At 37.0% G+C, this 22,345-nt stretch overlaps 1 protein-coding gene across 2 annotated transcripts in view; it reads right to left on the bottom strand.

Moving 5' to 3' along the window:
• Window positions 1-22,345, bottom strand: part of LOC129245176 (tyrosine-protein kinase receptor torso) — a 130,295-nt gene that overhangs the window by 29,596 nt on the left and 78,354 nt on the right. For both annotated transcript variants that reach the window (XM_054883198.1, XM_054883199.1), the window contains exons 10-14: window positions 21,549-21,684; window positions 20,331-20,473; window positions 16,269-16,530; window positions 15,914-16,085; window positions 1,991-2,969 (exon numbers count right to left, since the gene is read on the bottom strand). In XM_054883198.1, coding sequence (XP_054739173.1) covers window positions 1,991-2,969; window positions 15,914-16,085; window positions 16,269-16,530; window positions 20,331-20,473; window positions 21,549-21,684 — 1,692 coding nt within the window. The remainder of the gene's footprint in view (window positions 1-1,990; window positions 2,970-15,913; window positions 16,086-16,268; window positions 16,531-20,330; window positions 20,474-21,548; window positions 21,685-22,345) is intronic.

The raw sequence follows: 22,345 nt of genomic DNA, 5'->3' as shown, positions 1-22,345 counted from the left end.
CCAAATTGATTAGATCAAGTAGTTCAAAATGCAGTTCAGAATATCTGAAGAAGATGTTTGGAAACCAAATCATACTATCTTATAGACTATATTTAACCTTATAAATAGTAAGGCTATCAAAGGCTGACTAAAACGACTACATTAAAACATTTTGAGGAAAATTCTTAAATAATATTGTGTCGTCTGCCAATGAAGTCGGCTATCAATTTATTTCTTCAGCAGGCAATGGCAAACTTCCGAGTGTATTTCCGCCAAACTCCTCATAAAAACCATTTGTCGTTTGGAGTCACCTTTAACCCGTAGGACCCTCCATTTGTGGAACAATATCAAGACGCACCCTACAAATAAAAGGAAGGGCTCAACAAAACACCTTACAGAAATGTACGCGCCAATTATTTATTTTCTTTATTTATATATATATAAGATTTAAATGATGTGACGGCTGTGTTCGTAAATGCAACATGACGCGCAAACTACAATTGCATAACAAACAGAACGTTCAGAAATGCCAGTATGGCAGCACTGCAATAATCAAGCGTTCAAAAAGACAACAATTCTATCAGTTGTCACTCATAATTTCTATCAAAAAATTGTTTACTGCATTTAACTACAATGTCTGATGAAAAGTAAGCAAAACTGTTTTATTTTAATTTTTGTATTGAAATTTAGTTAAATTATGTTAATAATAATTGTATAAATTATTATTTTTAAATTTTTAGTGAAAATCTCAGTAATGCGGAGACACAGTTATTGCTGAGAGTACGGTTGAATATGGAGGACGAGTTTAAATCGGGTAGAAGGAAAAAAAATGTATTGTGGAAGAAAGTTGTGACCGAAGTTAAAAATGTAAATCCCAATATAAGACTGGACAGCACCACAGCGCAGAGAAAATGCTTAAATCTCTTGGTAACGTACAAGCGCATTAAGAAAAGAAATAATTCTTCCGGTAGAGAAGCTACATCCTGGAGGTATTTTGAGGACTTCGACGAAGTTTATGGTACAAGGCACTCAATGACTCCTCCAACAGCAAATTATTAAAGTGAAACTATAAATTATTAATTTTCATAAAATTTATAAAACCTTACTTTAAAAGTGGCCCAATTCATTCGGAAATGGGAATAGAAAAAGGTCCTCGGGAAACGACTTTATTGTTTTAATAAACGATTTGTTTTTAGGTATTTTTCTTTTTAAAGACAAACATTTGTACCTAAACATTTTTCTCTTTGACTTCAATAGCCTTCTTTTTCTTAAATTTAAAGAAAATCTATATTTTCTTTGCTCACAAATTCCGTCTAGTGTTAGATTCAGCAAAATTTCCATTTTAGTATAATATTATACGCGTTCAAAAATGCAAACAAACGTATTTGCAAATTGTCAAAAATTGTATAAGAAGTATCAAATGTCAAACTTGCAGTGTTGCCACTGATGCTTATGCTGCAAGTCATGTCGCATTTACGAACACAGCCGACCTTATGATGTAAGGTTGTTTCTGAATGGGGTTTCAGTAGCCTTAAGGCAAGTTTTCAAATACCGTTATCTCGCAAACTAAAATCAATCTGACGAAACGGGCAATGCCATCAGATTTAGAAAGTCAATTAAGTGGCTGTCAGAAACAAAAAAAGTATGCCTACCACCAGAGGCCTAAACCACACAAAATATCTCTTGAATTGGACTCATACTATATATGGTATGTGCATATGTATATTCTTGGTTGCAAGAAATGTGCATCATTAAACCTCTTCACTCACACACATAAAAAAGTCGGCGCGCTAGACCAGCTTGCGGCAATGTACTTCCGCCCTCTCATGTATGTCAGTGTGCTTATGGCTATGTCACAAAGCAATCAACTGACCATCAGTGCAAAATGTAGGCGGCTCAGTACAATCGCAAAATGCAAACTCTTAATTAAAACATATCCATACAACATAACAGTCAAACAAAAATAGAGTAACTGCAAAAAAAAAAAAAACAATTAAATGCCAGTACTCACCATGCCAACGGCGACCTGCCGCGCTATATCTAACAGATCAGCTGTACTTAACGATGCTCGCGGTAGGTCCGCACTTAGCGTATCATTGCCACCATTGTCGGTAGTAGTAGTTGTTGTTGTACTGGTTTCAGTTTGTGTGTCCTGCAATGCCAATATACGTTTGCGTGCAGCAGTACGTGTTTGTCGCCGTTGCCATTGGCGTTGCCGCAATGCCACTTCACTCACCATTTCGGGCAAAAATTTGAAATAGGATTTGTTTTCGATCGCTTCCATTGTCGTCCGTAACTGCTTCGTTTGACCTCTACTCAACAAAGTTGGGTGGTAGTCGAAGTTTTTCAAATACATGCAGTGACGTTTCTGTCTCTGCAGCTGTGTGCATTCGGTTTCACTCTGCGGTGTTGCACTGTCACCACCAACACTGCCGCTGCTAATCATTTGGCTGCCCTTGACATCGATCACAAAATCTCTATCAAGTTTGTATGCGTTGCTACAGATGCCATCGTAACCATAGGATTTATTGGCGGCGGCCATAGATTGTGGCGATTGTAGTGGTGTAGGTGGTGGTGGTGGTGTACTATCGTTTATTGTGGTGATCGATGTCATGGTGGTTGCTGCCGATATATCACCAAATGGTGGATAAAATGTTGTTGTTTTAGCTTCTGTTACGCACCTTTGGTGTAGCGAATTCAGGTTTTTGTATTTGAATTTGAGCTTCTCAATAATATTACCATCAATGTTAAAGACACCACTACCACCAAAATTGCTGCTTTTGTACTTATAGTTACCGACAATGTCATATGAAGCATGACAACCGTTACTATTGCTATCACTGCATATGCGGCGATGCGTTTGTGATGTACTACGGCGTCCCCGCTTTTGCTGTTGTTTGGAACTGTGCCTTGCCAATCGACTGGACATCCGATTAACTGAGGCTCTACTGAATTTCACATTTAAGTCATACAGATATTTCCATTCATCTCTGCAATAGCAAATAGACGCAAACGGAAAGAGAGGTAAGTGAGGAAAGTTGAATGAAGAAAAGTCTGGGTGATATACTTGTATGTATGTTCCTATTTATGTAGATATTGAAAAATCGACTGACTGATATAGTGCGTATATCAGTGTGGAGCCGAGGTCAAAAGTAGGTCATTGCTTTATATCAGTACTGGAAAATCAATATTTCACAAACAATAAGGCGGCCGCTGCAGTCGGATCGATTAGTACCATGCGGTAAGGTTGGGGTGGGTGTGTAACACCAAAATATAGAAGTTTTTGTAATAGCGGTCGTCACTCGACATGTAATGCCGTATCGCCTAGTGAATTTCTGCCATAAAAATCCGTCTACCCTTCGGAGGCGACATAGTAAAGCTGCAGGTGTCTTCATTTGTGTAACAACATCAAAACTCACACCACAAATTTTAATAGGAGCTCGGTATCGTGAATAACTACAACTGCAAATGCTATTCTGCCTAAGTACCTCTAACCACTGAACTTTTTTAAGTATATGTACATATATATCGGCACTTGCATATAGTATCTTAATAAGTAGGCTACACCCACTGGGCTTCTTGTTTTCGCAAGTTAAGGATACAGCTACATCAGCTACTAGCCATTGTTGTACTAATTTGGGCACCAATGACATGTGCGAGGTTCTCAGAAAGAGGTACATAGTCGCCAGATTCGGTGTCCGGAAGAGACAGCGTCCGATCTCCGCATTTCGATGAATGCGCTTCTGAGCTTTGAGGTACAACTTCTTCGATGATCTGAACAGTTTAAACACAGTTTAGCTAGATGGGCCGGTTGGGTTCACCAAAATATCGAGACGTTTTAAGGAAATGTAGAGATATAACTTAACTCATTTGTAAGAGCTTCCCATCTAACGTAACCTATGTAAGCGAAGATTTTCCCGTCACAATATTCATTATATTATGGAGATTAACATTGAGTCCAAAAGAGTCATTCAAGATGATTTGCATGGCTTATTCCCATTTCGCTTGACAGCCTAATTATAGTATAAACATCTCTAATGCCACTAGATTGATTTCTGAGAGAAGAAACGTTGAAAATATTATACTTTTGCGGTTTGAAAACTTTAAAACATCAAATAATGTTATTTGGATTCTGGTAATAATAATTTTTAATAAATCTATTAAACTCAAGTTCTTCAACTATTATTACTATTATTATTAGAAGGCCATTACGCACTGCGACTAGGGCTGATCTATTGTGAAAGGCCTATTTTGTAACCCTAGAGTTTTAGGCTTTTTAAAAATTTTAGCACAATTTTGGGTTTGTTGTTCCAAAGATTGCATGGAGATACTAGGATACCACCAAGGTGGTGAAATCTCTGTCTGCCCAACGCAGGAAATTTACAAAGCACATGTTCTGAGCTTTCTATGTCCATTTCGCAAAAGCGGCAGACATTGGTCTCGGATAGACCAATATTATTTAGATGGTACCTCAGGCTGCAGTGACCTGTAAGGTATCCTGTTAAAAGACGCAGATCTACTCTGTTTAGTGAGAGAAGTTTGTCAGATATTCCTTTGTTGGGACTTGGGAATAGTTTGGCTTGACGCTGACCGGCACAGTTTAGCCAGTGTGCGGCAAGTTTTCTTTATTCCCATTTCCTAAGGAATTCATTAATGTGGCCTTTTGTCAGTCCACAGAAAGGCTCAGGACCAGTAAGTTGCATATTTGCTCCTTGTTTTGCAAGGTCATCAGCCATTTCATTTCCCTCATGTCCTTCATGTCCCGGAATCCAGCATAGTGTTACTATGTTGAAGTTCCCTAACGTGTTTAGGAGGTTTAGGCAATCATTTACCTATTTAGAGGTGATAGTTGTTGATAGAAGGGCCTTTAGAGCCGCTTGGCTATATGAAAGTGTGTAGATGTGAGTACCTCTCATTTTCCTGCTAAGGCATTCTCTCACACATATTTCAATGGCATGTATTTCTGCCTGGAATATTGTTAGGTAGAATCCCATCGGAATCGATTTTTTGAATTTAGGCCCATTGATTCCTGCCCCTGTTCTACCATTTTCCAATGATGGGTCCAAATCAGTAAACCATAGCTGGGAGCCAGGTTTGAAAGTGATAGAGTTAGTTCTCCAGTCTGTTCGTTCATTAATTATAACTTGGAAGTTCCTGAAGAGTATTGGTTTGGGTGATAGTATATCATCCCTATGAATGGGACTATGTAGGAAGTCTTCCAAGATCTTGAAATGTCCTTTCATATCCTCACTTTTAAGTTCAGATATACCTTTTAATCTTAAGGCACTCGAGCGAGCTTCCCTTTCAATTAGAATTGGAAGCGGTGGTATGTTCAGGAGCACACCCAATGCATCCGTGGGACATGTTTTCATAGCCCCTGTAATACCAACACATATCAGGCGATGCAGTTTGCTTAATTCGTTTGCTGCCTTTCTTTGCTTGACCTTGGGCCGCCATACTAAGGATGCATAAGTGACTATGGGTTTCACAACTGTGGTGAATGTCCAGAAGGTCATTCTAGGGTTTAGTCCCCATGTCTTACCAAAAAGCCTTGTACAGGCAAAGAATGTCCTTGTGGCTTTTGAAGTAGCTCTCTCAATATGGGAATTCCACGTAAGCGTTTTGTCAAGACTGACGCCAAGATAGTTCTTCAACTATCTGCGGTTATGTTTTGAAAAAAGTATTTTTAAAAACTTTGCGATCTTGGAAGTATTGAATTTTCGAATCGGTCCAGCTCATGCAAGCATTAATACCTTTCCGAAATATTTTGGCGGAGTCCTAAAGATATAATAAATTTTATAATTCAGGCATAAAAATGGCAAATTATTTTTATACGAGTAGAGCGCTTAATGTATGTAAACGAGTAGGGTTATGTTAACACGTTTTACATTTCACTATTCGACAAAAATTTCCGCCTTCTACTGCTGAGACCAAAAAATGTGCAGTGTTTTTAAAGTGTGTTTTTAATGTGTTTAAAAACAGAATAACGGTAAAAGAAAACAAACAAAAGCAATAAAGTATACGAGTACAGGAAGGGCGCGCATCTGCAACGCTTTACTCAAAATTGATTCCTACAAAACTTTAAATTTAAATTTCTCTATTGAGTGCTGCTGCATTAAAATATTCATATGCGTGTGGAAATGAACGGATGAAAAAATTCAATTTCGTAAAAATGACTAATTTAATAAAATTTAATAACTCTCAAGTAAGTTATACATAATTACTGTTGCACCACACTTTGGCCAAAATTAAAGGCCCACTTTTGATATGTAGTTTAAATAAATTCGCCTCCAACATCTCTGACAGCTACATTTCAATTATTATAGATAATACTCGTTCTTACCTTCTGTCTCTGCGGATAATATAATTGATTATAATAAATATGCCGGTTTTGGCAGAAAGTATCTATTACGTTGTGCTTTAGTAAAGCAATAAACTTCGCCTGTTACTCCAAAAGCTGGGCGTTTCTATTCCTTTTTATCATAATTAATTTCGCCGAACCTTTGGCCCGCTAACGTTAACTTACGCCGTTCACGTTCTTTAGAAAACAAGGAGGGTCAAGAAATGGCAACGTAAGTCGACCCAAAGCTACAAGCAGTTCAAGTGAATTGATGTCTACTTTCAGAAGGTAAAGGGTTTTCCAATAACAGGTGTTATTGGTGAATGGATTGCGCTATCGAGAGATGATTAACGATTTTTTATGGCCGGAATTGGATGGTATTGATCTGGACAACGTTTATTTTCAACAAGACGGCGCTACGTGCCACACAAGCAACTTGTGATTTAACACCTTGTGTCTTTTTTCTTTGAGGCCACGTGAAAGAGAAGGTCTACGCCAGCAGCCCAGGGTCGATTCAAGACCTCAAAGATGGAATTCGTGAGGCTATCGAGGACATAGAGCAGCCACTTTGCACTTCGCTTATGGAAAATTTCATGAAAAGGAAATTGTCCTGTAAGCGTGGTTGTGGTGGTCATTTTTATTAAAAGAATAGCATTTTTCTTTGAATATCAAAATAACATTTCTGTTTGCAAAACCCTATATCAGTGATTCGATCGAGTGAAGAAGCAGTTCGAACTTTTAGTCAATATATGGATTACGCCGTCGTTTTATGTGTTGAGACCTGGCTTAACGATGATTTCATCGATAGTGAAATTTCATATTCACAAATATATAATGCTTATTGCAAGGGCAGGAACTAATCCAAAAGTGGTATTTTTAGAGGTGGATGTGTTCTCATCGCAGTACCACTAAAGCTAACGTTCTTACCTCGTTATGCTTAAAATAGTAATACTCTTTTGGACCAACTGAGTGTTTACGAGTCCAAGTTCTGGATCACTGTTGCTTGTAGTTTGATACATTTCGTCCAATAGCAGAGATAAATTGTACTGCTCGCATGCTGATAACGTCGTTTCTCTAGCTCATAAGATAGGATACTCTTTTTTCATTGATAGTTTCCTTAATTTTATACAAGTTATAATAAATTGTAGTATGGAAGAAGAGTAATGTTTTTCACCAATATCGCTCATGGATATTCATCACGTTTCTTTAGTTCTTAATTTCGAATTTTATAATTCTCCGTCTACTGCTTCATTTAATTATAATGCTTGTTTTTTTGTATATTAACTAATAGACAACTTCTTAACTCTTTCCGTCACGCTCTTTACTGAGACATAAATTTTTTGTTGTTAATTGGTGAATATGGAATACAAGTAACACACGAATGCAAAAAAAAGAATAATTACCGTTAGGTTTTTGAGAAACAAGGTGGTCACCACCAGTAACCACTATGACTAAAGGGTACAAAAATTTGTTAAAACTAATGCACTCAATTACTTCACTTTTTTATTTATGTTTAGAAAAAAGACAATACAAAATTTGGTAATAAATTTACAAATAATTATTTCTTGTGAAAATCTGAAAAACATGTCTTTCCTTTTCGGAGGCAAAGTGGGACGTGGCATGTTCTGCATTGCCATACTGTGTGGACAGGGACGCTTTTGGTACTGCAAAAGGCGCATCTTTTAGCTGTGCCTCTAAGCGGTTGGTGTCGATTACTCTCATGGTGGATTTCAGCAGGCACGCTAGGCTTATACCGTTTTATAGCAACTGGTGCAGGAGATCTTGGGCTTGATCCATTGCTGATCGCGGAACTTCCTTGAGCTCGCTTGTTTACGTAGCAAGGTGCTAACAGCCCCTGATAAATTGAGCGGCGAAAGTCCTTCAATGTCAACTCATCCAAATGAGGCCTGTTAATCAGAAGCTCTTTGTAAGCTATATACCTATTGATAACGCAGCAATCCAAGAAATGAAAAAAAATTCGGTGCCACTACTTTTGGGATTTTCGGTCGATGGAGTAACACGCTTTTAATTGATCGAATTTATCAACGAAGTTCATATTGCTGTTGTATTTCTTTACAGCCAGAGGGCAATCGATCCTAACTGGACTTCCATCACGTTCCCTGCGAGTAACTTGTTCCACATCTTGAGGTATATCGCCAGGTATATCCATAGAGAAGGTCCTTTTCCATTTAGGAGGCTGCAAGGTCGTAGAGCTATCAATATTATTCTGACTCCTCGTCTTCGATGGATATTCTGTACATCTGCCCCACACACATCCAATATCGATTTTGACACTGGCCACTCAGGCGTGTCTACATTTTCATCCTCATCGGAACTGGCTTCACTTTCAGGTCCTGAAGGTAAATCTTCATACAAACATTCTCCAATTTCCCTTTGCGTCAATGATCGTTGCATTATTGAAATAATTGCCTAAAATATTGTAAATACCAAAGAAAGTCCCACTCATAGTGACCGTATAAAAAAGCAAATTCTAGGAATACTTACGTCACGGTGGTTATTGTTGCTAACCACCACTGATTATAAAAAATATTCGTAAAATAATCGAAATTTAAGCGAGAAAGCAACCACTGTGTATCAAACACGCCACAAGAACTAAATTTGCACAAAAATCAAACCATAAATTGCGTTATTGAATTTATTATGAATTTTTACTTCTAGCTTTCACAAAAACGCGCGGCCACGGATTTTTACTTTAAATTTTCTCAACACGTGGTGGGTGTATTTCTATCTATTAGCGCCCTCTTCACTTAAAAGGAAGCAATAATCAATATTCGTGCAAAATTAAAAACATAGATGTCGCCAACCGTCGTAAAAAAAAAATAAAAAATAGGTGATTTGCAACGCTAACCATCATTATGAAGAGCTACTCCACTCCTTCAGAGTTTTATCGTATCTTTAAAACAGTCCTGTTAGAAAACTTTGAGAAAAACATTCCAATTTTGAATAAAAGGCCTTAAGAATAATTAAAAAAAAACTTTTAATCTGGGAGCCAAATTGTTTTGTTGCATACTACCAAAAATATCTCAAGGAGTTTAACTGTTGGGATACATTTCTTTACTGGAACTACATACTTGGATGTAGTCGAATATTGAGGCTAATCCAAAGGCGTTTTGAAGTTTTGTTAAATTTTAAAAATCTAGCTCTAGTAACTATCAGCAGCTTTCTCGAGGAAAATGTGGCTAGTAACCGAGCAGATGTTGCCAATAATTTTGCTGAATTTGTTTGTTCAAATTTTTCTACTGACTTTGCCCAGTGCATATTCGATGCTTCAGTAAACCCCTCCAAATAGTCCAACGGGCTTAAATCACAGCTCCGAGGCGCCTAATCGATATCGGAATTTCGGCTGATTATTCGGTTTTCAAAAACGGTAGCCAAAAGTTCGAGTGTATCTTTGGCAGTGTGACAAGTTGCACCAAATGTCGTCCATGCCATCCTCTTCAATTTTTGGAAACAACTCGTTGAGCATGTCACGTTAACGCTCGCCATTTACTGTAACCGCGGCTCCTCGCTCATTTTCGAAAAAAATGGCTCGATGATGCCGCCAGATCAAAAACCGCACCAAACAGTGACACGTTGTAAATGCATTTGCTTCTCTACAGTAACGTGTGGATTTTCTGAGCCCCGAATCCGACAATTTTGCTTATTGACGTAGCCACCGATGTGAAAATGAGCTTCATCAGAAAAGATGATTTTTCGGTAAAATTCTCATCTTCGGTCAAACGATTTTCTGCCCATTGAGCGAACCGAAAACGCATTGGATGGTCATTAGGCTTCAGTTCTTGCACCAATTGAATTTTGTTAGCCTTCATACCGCGGTCTTTATGCAAAATTCTCCTCAAAGAAGTGCGTGAAATGCTCAATTCTTGAGAACGATGACGAGTTGAGGTTGTTGGATGTTCACTCACATTTTCGGCTACAGCAGCAATGTTTTCGGGCGTACGCACTGTAGGAGCACGTTCACGTGTTGTTTTATCTATTAACATCACGAACACGATTAACAAATTGATCCACAAACTGTCTTGTTGGCAAATCTTTTTTTTTTAATTTTTTTTTCAAATTTCTTACAGTTTGAGTAGAAGACTTATCACTTTGGAAGTAGGTTTTCAATATTTACCAATTTTGTTCAAGCGTATAGCGTCCCATTTCGTAAATGTCAAACCTTTGAGTAAATTATGAACACATTTGACATGCCATTTGTGTTACCATTCTCAAAAATAGGTGGTTCAAAAAGCAAACGCTATATGGCCCATCCTGTAAATCACTTGCCTTAGGCATTTTCGTTGACGATTGGAAAGTTATCTATATTAGCCCCCCTGTTTAAGAGTGGCTATTAAAATATTGTGTGTTACTATAGACCTATGCTTAGAGCTAAACTTTCAATAATTTCTAAAGAATTCGAAATATTGTTGAAGAAAAGATACAATTTTTGACTAAAAGTTTAATCTCCCCACATCATTTGTTTCTTATCGTTCCACTGTTTTTTAGTGAATACTGTATTGCATGTTTTACAAGAGGATTTCAGGTTGACTGTGTGTATATAAATAGATTTATCAAAAGCTTTTGATACGGTGTCGCATTCTATTTTAATTAGTAAATTAGCTTGCTTTGGACTTAATTCAGTTTTCCTTCAATGGGTTAAATTTGATCTCTCTAACAGGCGATGTGTCGTCACCATTGATAGCGAGCCTTTCTTGGATTCTGCCAAGGTTCTTTATGGAAGTATTTTAGGCCCTTTACTATTTGTTCTGTTTATTAACGATGAAGTTGTTTTTCTTAAGCTAATTTTTTGTTCTATGCAGATGATTTAAAAATGTGTTCATTCATAATTGATCAAAGTGACATGCATCAGCTTCAAATATTAATAGTTTGTTTTTCTGGTGTACTAAAAATCACCTTTCTTTGCTCATTAAGAAATGCTTCAAAATCACTTTTGGAAAAATTCATAATGTTTTGTTGACTCTAGACTTTGACTTTGTTAGAAACTGTTGATGGAACAAAAAATTTGGTATTATTTTTTCATTGAATTTCACAGTTAATAGTCATATTGACCATATTGTAAGGAAATCATAATCAATATTAGGCTTTGTTAGACGGAACTTTACTCTCGCTGTCCCTTATGTTTAATGTTGTTAGTGGCTTACATTGTACTTGTTTATTAAACCGTATCAATTTTATTATTCCGCATAAAAGCCAACGTGTATTGCCTTTTTATGTTGCTAGTTGGACAACTGAGTATGCACGTAATGCTCCAGTTTTAAAGCACAAAACTCATGTAACATCTTCGGTAGGGACGTCTAGTACTTCCGCATGCCTTTCTATTGAGAAATGCCCTGTTAGAGTGGTAAGGATAGTGGATATATCCTCGCTTCTTGAAGAACATATGTTTGGAGGTTGTTTCTCAATGCTCATATAAGAAAACATACATGCTTGGTAAATTTTAAAGAAATTTTGTATTTATTTTATTTTATTACTTGAATGGTTCTTAGTTGGTATTTGGACTCTGTAGGTTACGCTTTTGACGAGATGTAGTTAAAAATCATATTTACAGTCGGATATGGTTCCTAACGCAACCACACACATATGAAATTCCGTCAAGAATTAACGTCAGGGGCATAACTTCCACAATCATGCTTAAATTTCGGGGCAAGTACTTAACTTTTTGAGGTACCTACGGGAGTTATTATGAGTCTCCATTATGCAAAATATTTTACGTTATATACACAATTAATAATGCATTGAAGTTCATTTTCAGATCCAGTTGAGTTTGCGCTTGTATGGTATAAAGCCTCCTCGAAAAAGTTTGCAAATACGACGTACCTATTTGTTCCTTTTCTTTTAAATTTAACTTCCTAGAAGTTCATTTTCATATTTTTCTGGATCACCTAGTATCAATAAATAAGTTAAAAGCCGCTGTAATGATTTGCCAACCACAGACCGAAGCAATCAAGCTTTAAACTAGCATTCACCTCCATTAATCTTCATTCTCCGGTAGGAATTCTTGTGAACAGAAGTAAGATCAGAGCGAAACCACCCTACTCAAGACAGACCACTACTTCTCACAGAAGAATAGGTCTTACGACTGCTGTAAAGATCCATTGGCAGATATTTGTGTTTAGTTCTATCTTCAACAAGTAGGAGTTCAGAGAGCTATAGAAGTCTCGTGTTTCGCAGATTATGTAGATTTTAATGTGTGCTCAACAAGCTCTTAGCACCATATATAACTTTCTCCGTTCTCTAAAAAGCTGGTTAAACTCTCCGGCCGATATATCCATTTAAAGTTTAGTTTATATGCTACCATCAGTAATGCCATGGATGGCGAAAAAAATACGCCAAAAGGTACTAATTAGACCGTCAATATATGAGAAATGCCTCAAATACCTTATTTGTATCCAATTAGCTATCAAAAATATACAAATTCAAAATTCTCATTTTTATATAGGTATATAAAAATCTCTTTTCCTCCTTTATTTAAAATGACTACAAAAAAGGAAAAACTACCTCGTTTTGGCATCACTGTACACCTCATATCAGCCTATCGACATAGCCCACTACACTCTTGTCTAGTGCTTAATAATTATTATTATTAAATTTTAATGCTTGTAACATCTTCAAGTTATTGTAATTTAATACTTCATTGCGCACCGTTATTTTACCGTTGTGTTTTATTAAGGTATGTAGCCGAATGGTTGGTGCCTGACTACCATTCGGAAATACCTAGGTTCAACTCCGTGCATGAAACATGAAATGTTTCTAATAGCGGTCGCCCCTCGGCAGGCAATGACAAACATTCGAGGAAATTTCTGCCATGAAAAAACTTCTCATAAAATACCATCTGCCGTTCGGAGTCGGCTTAAAACTGTAAATCCCTCTATTCGTGGAACAACATCAAGCCGCACACAACAAATAGGAGCTCGGGTGCACTATAAGTGCCAATTATGTATATATATACATAATACATATGTAGAATATAGGAAGTGTGTATTTTTAGGTTTATAAGTTTAGTAACAATAGCAGGACAGAAAAGCTCATTGAAATTTTAATCAGTAATTTTACGCAGTAGCTACTGACAGAAACTTGTTAAATTTTGTTGTTTCACGTGTATAGATACATAGATAGCCACAGCTTCACTTTGCTACAGTGATTGCGGTCGATTGTGCTTGAATATAACTTTGCGTGCAAGTATTTACATACTAAATTTCTATGTATGTAAGTATTCTCCTTGTGTGCGCACGAGAGTTTACCACCTACATAAATACATATTTATGCTAATAGGATGATTAAAATTCAGCTTACCAATTGAATGTATTATGATATTTAAATGCTTATGTAAATGATTGAACAAAATTGTTATTATTATGACGAAAAATTAGATATTATAGAAAATAGGATAATACATATTTATTTATATTAAATATATGCACTATATATTCAATTTTGGAGAGGGTCACGCGTTTTTGGTGTGGGTCTTACAAAGTTCGATTTTTTTACAGTTTTAAGGAAAAGGATTATCGTCGAATACCGAACATTAATTTATGCGTGTATTATTTATGTGTGATATTTTAAATATCTTAATATCAACAGTGTGTACTTAAGAAAATATTAATTTGATATTAGAAAGCGTCAATTCGATTTTAGAAAGTCTCATACCGACTATAGAATTATCAAAGAAATTGACGAAAGTAAACATTTTGAAAAATAGGCGGCGATGCCGCACCCATTTTTTATTTGTTAGAACCAAATTTGCGTTCATTCGCCTGAAGATATAAATTATAACTCACGTTGTCTATGAACTCGTTTGTCGAATTTACTGAAATATGCGCTGGTATATACTATAAAGTTCGGCCCGGACTGAATCTACCGTTCCTTACTTGTTTTATTTACAGTGCCCGCCATCTATCGTTACGGATTTGAACTAGGTATTATTTGAAGAATGGTAACACTTAGCTGTCATCTGATTTGACAGAAAATTAGTTTTATTCTTCCGCTGAACGAAAATGGTTGTGTAAACGCTCAAAGAACGCTGGGAAATATTGCGACATTACTTTGAAAATCTTGGTAATGTTGCAGAATGTGTACGAAAGTTACGTACGGCAATTGGAAGAAGAAAAGCACCGAATGAAGCGTATGTGCGTTACTTTGCGAAAAAAGTAAGAGAAACTGGGTTGCTTATTGACAAACCAACGCGTAACCGACCAAAAACCGTGCGTACACCCGAAAATATTGCTGCTATGGTCGAGAGTGTTCGTGAATCACCAGGAACATCAGTTCACCGTCATTCTCAACAATTGGACATTTCGGAGACATCATTGAGACAAATTTTGCGTAAAGACCTTGGTGGCTAGCCGAGGCAGCCATATGAATGAAATTTTATTCCATCATTAACCGGTAGTATTGTACTACAAAATAAAAAAAAACAGTTTGGAAAAATATTGAGTAGTTTCTTTTTTATAGCATTTTTAATTCGGTAAAGTTATATGGCGGACCCTTTATATACTTTCTTTTGTAGAATTTCTTTTATTTTATTATTCTAACTTAAGCAAAACATTACAGGCAAAACGAAGTGAATCAAAGTGGGAAATTATCAGCAAATTTCTTGACGCACGTTTACAAATAATTCGAAAGCAAAATTTCGAAATCCCGTGAATATGCTTCTCACGAAAAATTAAGTGTGGTTAGTTGACTGCTGTGCTCAGTGCTTCCCAAGTGACACCCCAGGAGTCAATTAGAACACGAAAATGTAGTCTTATCAGTAAAGCAATTTTAAAAATTTTATAAATTTATTCAAGTCATCCATTTTGAATCTCTATAAGTCTGCTATTTGGGCGTTTTCCTGGAGCTCTCTTCTTTAGCGTCCAATACCTCAAACGATCTTTTTTGCTAGTCCAAGAAAGCGTAATTGGATCCTGCTTTGGACTAGGCCGGGTATATGCTATAAGTAAGATCGCTATAGCTTCATTTATTTATACTGATTGCTGCCTTTGTCAATCTTGTTCGCTCTTTTTTTTTTGCGAATGATTGGAAACCGAATGAAAGTATTAAAATGTTGCCTTTTCCAAGTTTAGTTCTGTTTTGATAAGAGTAGATGTTGAATCGTGACACCTTGCGGCTAGAATATGCTAATTCTTTGTTAATATTAGTAAACATATTTATTAGGAGCTCACATCAAATTTGCTACTATAGTAAAGTAGTAGGGACTGAACGACATCAAACTCCGCGGAATACACACATACTGCTTGAGCGCTGTCTATCTTTTACATTTACAGAAATACATTCTCAGGCTTAGCATTGCTTAACGAGAGGCGACCGTTAAAAAACCTTTCTATCATTTGGTGATATTTTGGTTACTATATATAGTTACTATATAGTTCATAGTCCTGCCTGCTATCCATATAAATATTATACCATGAAGAGGATACTATATGAAGAGCATACTTCGTCTATGGCTTGACTACCTGAGTCTGCTGAGTGCTGTCGTGTGCTATGTGAGTTCTATGTATGTCGCTTCTTCATTTTTTTTTCGTTCATAATATCTATTGTTAATCTTATAAATAAAGAAAATAGTTAAATAATTACCTCAGAAAATCCAACAAGTTGCCAAAACTGCAATATTCCGTCAGTAAAATCATTTCATTGTAACGTTTTGTACAATGCCCAATTATGCCAACAATATTCGGATGCCGCTCTACCGACTTCATCACTTCGATTTCACGTCGAAAGGCGCGCACATCGTCGGTAGATGGCCGATCTATTTACAAGTTAAAAAAATGTATAATTAGTAGGAAAAATGAGAATGAATAAAACTGAAAATATCAAATTGCCTGAAACTTTTCTTTACAATAGTTTACTAACCTAAATCGTTGTCTACCAAAAGCATCAAAACTTAGCCTAGCATATGATATACTTCTATTTACATAAATGCCCTTCATACCTTTCAGCATTTTAACAGCCACTTCACGTACTCCAGATTTACCGTCATTGTAAGTACCGCGTCGTACCAAACCAAAAGCACCCTCGCCGAGAATTTCATGCAACGTAACATCATTGCGGTCAATTTCCATGGCATCGTTGAAAAATATTTTTTCTTCCAGATCTAATTGAAATTGTGTTAAGTCTTCTGGTGAATGCAGTAAGTTTTTTGTTGGAAAATCAAAAGTCGCCTTTGGATCGATAGGGGCCTTCTTCTCAAGATCCTGCAAAAATCAAAAAACACACCCAATTAAAATTTAATAAAAATCATCAATAAAAATGAATGAAAATGTTTTCATTAAAACTTTTTGAGACATTTTAATTAAAAGAAGATGTTTGTGTATGCTTATCCACGCGCTTTAAAGTGCTTACAAAAATTAACTCGAAATCACTTGAGTGCCACTTAACAATGTGAATGTGTGCGTAATTAAGATGCGTGTCATATCCACTTATTCAGCTCGTATTTCACACCAGTATAAACCTCAGTGTTAAAACATTGACAACAGCTGGGTACGTATACGTGTGGATGTGTTTAAGTGATTGCAAACATTGTAACTATCTTTACAGCCAACTGGATATCGCTTCAATTCGCTACAAGTCGATGGCAAAAAGTATTTGTTTTTTGGTACAGTTTTACATTTGGCAAAAGGTCTTCCTAAGGACAAACATTTTAAGCTTTAATTCGATAATTGGTTTGCGTCAGTAAGCCTTCTGATCTCGTTGAAAGAAACGGGCATATTTGCAACAGGAACTGTACGTATGTATAAACCGCATAAGCAATTGCCAGCTACTTTGAGTTGCTGAGTTAAAAAAGAGTTCGATAAGAAATATGAAATCAACAATAATATTGTATGCGTCAAGTGGAATCAAATTAGAATCCAAAGGAAAAAGCTTACATATATTGATGTTGCAAGACCTGCGATTGTTGTTTCTTACAATAAGCGTATGGAAGGAATAGATTTGGCTGACATGCTCGTGGAGCTCTACAAGGTCAACCACCGTTCGAAGAAGTGGTACATAAGAATCTTCTCTTGGTGCCTCGGAACATCCCTTACAAACGCATGGCTATTGTATAGAAAGTATTTAAACTTTATAAACTCGAGGCAAAAGCATATTCCTCTAATAAAATTTCAACTAGAAATTGTTCATGAGTTGCTTACTGCCACTACTTCGCTCGGAAAAAGGAAAGGCCAACCATCGAATGTTGAAAGAGCTAGCTCGACAGTATCCACGGGCTCCCCATCAAGCAGCGTGTCTTCGCAACTGTCGAAATAGTACAGGTTCCAACTGAATCCTTCAGTCTCACAGCGTTACGATATAATGGAACATTGGGTAGTCTTTAGTGAAAAGGGACGTTGCAGATTGTGCATGGCAGGAACTGCAATGTCCAAATGCCTTAAGTGAAAAGTCCACCTTTGCTGTAATAACAATAAAAACAAGCAACTTTCGACAGCGCTCAAACCGTGTGGCGTGACGACTCAAATTTTGGGCAATTTGACCTCTCAGTTTGTTTTTTACGCACGGGAATAAAAAGAAGTCATTCGGTGTCAAGTCAGGACTATACGGCGGAAGACCCATTAATTCGATGTTTTGGGTGCTCAAAAATGCAGTTGTTTGAGCCGATGTGTGACAGCTTGCATTGTCCTGGTGAAGAGTAATCCCTCTTTGGCGATTGGTTTTTCTAATTTCTTGGAAGACAACTGGCAAACAAATGGTTGTGTACCACTCAGAATTTACTGTTCTGCGTTGCTCTAGTGGTACGGTTGCGACATGTCCAGTTTTTCCGAAAAAACCGGCGACCATTTGCTTGGAAGTGCTTCGTGTGCGAACAACTTTTGTTGTATTTGGCTCATCTTGAAACACCCATACTGTTTACTTTCGAGCTCATACGCGTAAATCCATGATTTATCACCTGTCACGATGTCATAGACGTGTTTCGAAGCCCCGCGATCGTATTTTTTGAGCATTTCCTTCAACCAATCGACACGAGCCTTTTTTTGAGCGATTGACAAATTGTGTGGGATCCAACGCGAACAAATTTTTTTCACAGTCAAATGTTTATGCAATATTGAATGTATGCTGGTCCCACTAATGCCTAAGATTGTCTCAATCTCTCGATAGGTCACATGACGATCTTGCAATAGCAGTTCGCGCACAGCATCAATGGATTTCCGAAACAACAACTGATTTTGGACGACCTTCACGAAATTCGTCTTGGAGTGAACTACGACCACGATTGAATTCACCCATCGATAAACACTGGTCCTTGATGGAGCTTCATCGCCAAAAAATGAATTAAGTTCATCCATGCAATGTTGCTGAGTTAATCCACGTCGAAATAATCGAACGAAAATGTTCACGGTTTAATTCCATTTTTGGACCGAGATGAATCTTGTAAGTTACTGTAAACAACACAAATAGCGCTGGTATTTCAAAACGTTCTGAGTACGTAAAAGCCAAAAAATGTCAAACTTTGCGATACAGCTATCAGTTGCCAGATTGCAACACCAAATCCCGACATATAAAAGGCACCCCTCGCACCAATATTGGCAGGTCTAGTTTTCAAACATTCTTCGCCGTAAATCAGGCTGAGCCTGTAATTCGGTACTAGCGGGTCGCTGTAACCATTGTCTTTTTGAAGGACATAAACCCCAATGATTCTCGAATTTAACCATTTTTCTTTTTCAAAATGAATAATTTGATGGAAACATTACCTCAGCTTGAGTCCTTTTAAGAGGAATTGCCAATCCAAACTACCTTTAAAACAATCTGAAACTGTCCAGTTGACATTCACAGACAACAGTGTTGCAAATTCAATGTTCTCTGCTTCTATAAAAAAAAAAACAACTATTTACAAAAGTTCAGTTTGCTTCAAGCAGACATTTAAAATAGTTTTTTTCAGAATGGGAAATGAACAGGTTTGAAAAGATCAAATTTTATATTCTTGAAGTTAAGTTAGGTTGCGGCGATTTTCAATGTCTGTCAGGATGTAGACGAGTTCACTTAGGCCTACAGCCCCATGGTTATATCGCTTGCTCGGGCACAAGTCTCCCTCTCTAATTCCCAATGTAGTGAAACCAATATTGTTTATGGTTGCAAGATTTTAAGTCTGCTGGACTTCCTAAAAAGTCAGAGTTTAAACAAAGATGTCGTGTTTGGGCAAGAGCGGGACCATGGCAGAGACAGTGTTCAACACTCTCCATTTCATTTGGGACAGAAATCATGAGAGGGAAACTCCATACGCTTTCCATTAGGTAGTGTTCGATGATGATACCAACCACTGTACTAATGGATGGCTGATCTAGATTGATGAGGGACTTCAGTCCAAACAAAAGCTGTCTTGTTATAATTATTATAGTGCGATTTCAAACAGCCGCAGGGATAGCTTCATAGTGGTGGTGGTTGGAGTGCCCTTCCCGCCAAAAAATGTTAATAATTTTGATCTGGCACCATCCCATGCACCAGTTCGTACACTCTTATTTCGTTACTTTAACTAAACTCTAAAACCTTATACTTGTTCAGTAGTCAGTAAGAACCATTTGTTTGTTTGACTAAATAAATAAATATGAAATATGAAAAATAGTTCCTGAAATTTAGTTTCTACAACTCGAAAGTCTTTTATTTTACAAGTCATACGGAAACTTAAGAGAAAGCTAAACACTCTTGGTCAAATATTCAACCGAAACCATACATCTAAAATGGAGATTAGAAATGTAGAAGTTTAGCATCGCAACGTCCCTTTGAGACCATGAATAAAATTTATAGGAAAATATTCCCAACAGGATAAACTCAATAATTCGAAGTATTTCCCATCAACAGGGCATGCAAAATTTTTCGTACTTCATACGATTATGTTCATCAAAACGATTCGCTCTAATAACCATACATAAAATATGAAATGTATCTGATTAAAAAAAAAATAACGACATAAATAAATATTTATATTTTACCTATGCTCATTTAAGCTTATAATATCTTTAATCCATAAGTTTGTAGGAATTTCAATATGCAAAGCTCCACTTACCTCAAAATATTTACAACGCTGACGATATCGTTTAATTTTTGCTCGACGATGGCAAATGATGAATAGCGTCAATGACAGGATGACAGCACAAAAGATGGGCGCGAGTATTGCGAGAATCAACTTCACAATAGATTGACCCTCTTCTGTCTTTCGCAAAATGAGCCGCAGCATGCAAACGTAGCATGAAAGAAGATAAACAGTGCAAAACAATTAGCAATAAAGCTATGAAGGTGACATATGTTCAAGGAAATTAAAAGCATATGAAGATAAGAGAAAGTGAAAAAAGCGAGTAAAGTAATGAATGGGTTGAGGAGATAAAGCGCAGTGGCGGCACAATGCATTAAAGAGAAATGAGCTTTAGCGCATCACCTTCATTTTGCATTTTCCCAAGTATTTCGATGTTATTCAATAGTGTTTTGGTCATAAATAAAAATAAAACAAATTATAAGTGACGCTTGAAAGTTTATCTCTGCAAAGTTCTTCAATCAACTTCCTTTACAACTATCACCGAATTTTTGGGTTTCCTTAATGCCCTTTTCTACAGCTTTAAGAGCTTTGTGGCTACCGAATGGGGAAAGTTGACTGTATTTGCCGATTTCTTCAAATTTTGAAGCATAGTTAAAATTTTTTCGAAAAACTATTTGTCAAGTCTACAACCACACTGGCAATCAGCTTATTTATGATAAGGTCATGAAAGAGACTTATAAAGCGTGATTTGTGTTCGTTGAGAGGCATTTGCATTCCATATCCGGGTTTTGAATCCGTGAGTTATACTACTGTGGGCAAAAAGTAAGGTGAATTTATTTGTCAAACTTAGCGGGATTAAAATTTCGCTCTAGTTATTTTTTTCATGAGTTGGCAGCACTGTCAATAATATCTGGGCCAACTTTCATGTGAATGTCATTATCAGTAATATATTTAAGCTTGTGTTTACCAAACGACCAAGTGTGCATTTTTCGATTTTTACAATGTCTGATTTGATTGAGCAGAGAAGTGCCATCAAATTTTGATTGCGGAATGAAATTTCGGCTGCGGAAACTTTAGCATGTTGCAGAAGGCATTTGGTAATTTGAACATGTCGTAGTATGGATGTTGCAAGAATGAGTATCAGCTATATTATTGTTTGGTGACAGCGAATAATGACTACTCTTTGTCGGTTTTACTTTTGTATAGTTTATATAACCTGTGGCTTGTTGAACCGTATTATATTTGGCTTACCCGGCAGAAACACGGTGCGGCTATTGGCCTCCTGTAACACTGCAGTCGCATTGCCACCAGGCGTGCAGGCGGTCAAATACACATCGAATAGAGTACCATTCAGTTCCACTTCCGGTATGAAAAACATATCCGCGTCCTGCAATGAATTTAATTATATAGCATAAATGTATATGTATTCATGACTTTTAACTTTTGGCCATCTTTTATGTCGGTATGGAAGCATTGAATAACTTTGAAAAAAAAAAACTGATTTGAATAAGTGAGGTATTTTTATTTGGTTTGGTTATTTACAATTTATTAAAACTTTTTTTTGAATACAATATCTATCAAGTGGCCACCTTTATTAGCAATCACAAACTGCGATCTGTTTTCTGCGTTTGTCTTCACCTTGTTAAGCATTTCGGGTTTTATAGCATCTATTTCGGCACGAATGCTTGCCTTAAGCTGGTCAATAGTCTGCTGCTTGTTGGCGTAAACCTTACTTTTCTGTTAACCCCACAAAAAGAAGCCCGGGGGGTAAAGTCAGGGGACCTGGGGGCCAGTCGATGTTGCCTCTTTGACACTAGGCATCCCGGGAATTTTCGTTGCAGAAATTCAATTGTTGCATCCGCAGTGTGGTATGGCGCACCGTCTTGTTGAAACCAGTAACCGTCTAAACCTTTCTCACGCATTGGCGGGCAGACATAATGAGCCAACATCCATCGATATCGGGTTCCATCGACTGTTTCGTTTTCTCGGTAAAAATAGGCCCCAATGATGGTTTTGGGACTGTTTGGCCGACGTAAATAGTCTTTCGG

Source organism: Anastrepha obliqua, chromosome 4, assembly GCF_027943255.1.
Source record: "Anastrepha obliqua isolate idAnaObli1 chromosome 4, idAnaObli1_1.0, whole genome shotgun sequence".
Lineage (NCBI taxonomy): Eukaryota > Metazoa > Arthropoda > Insecta > Diptera > Tephritidae > Anastrepha > Anastrepha obliqua.
The sequence above is the reverse complement of the archived record's forward strand: the minus strand, read 5'-3'. Positions and strand labels throughout refer to the sequence as shown.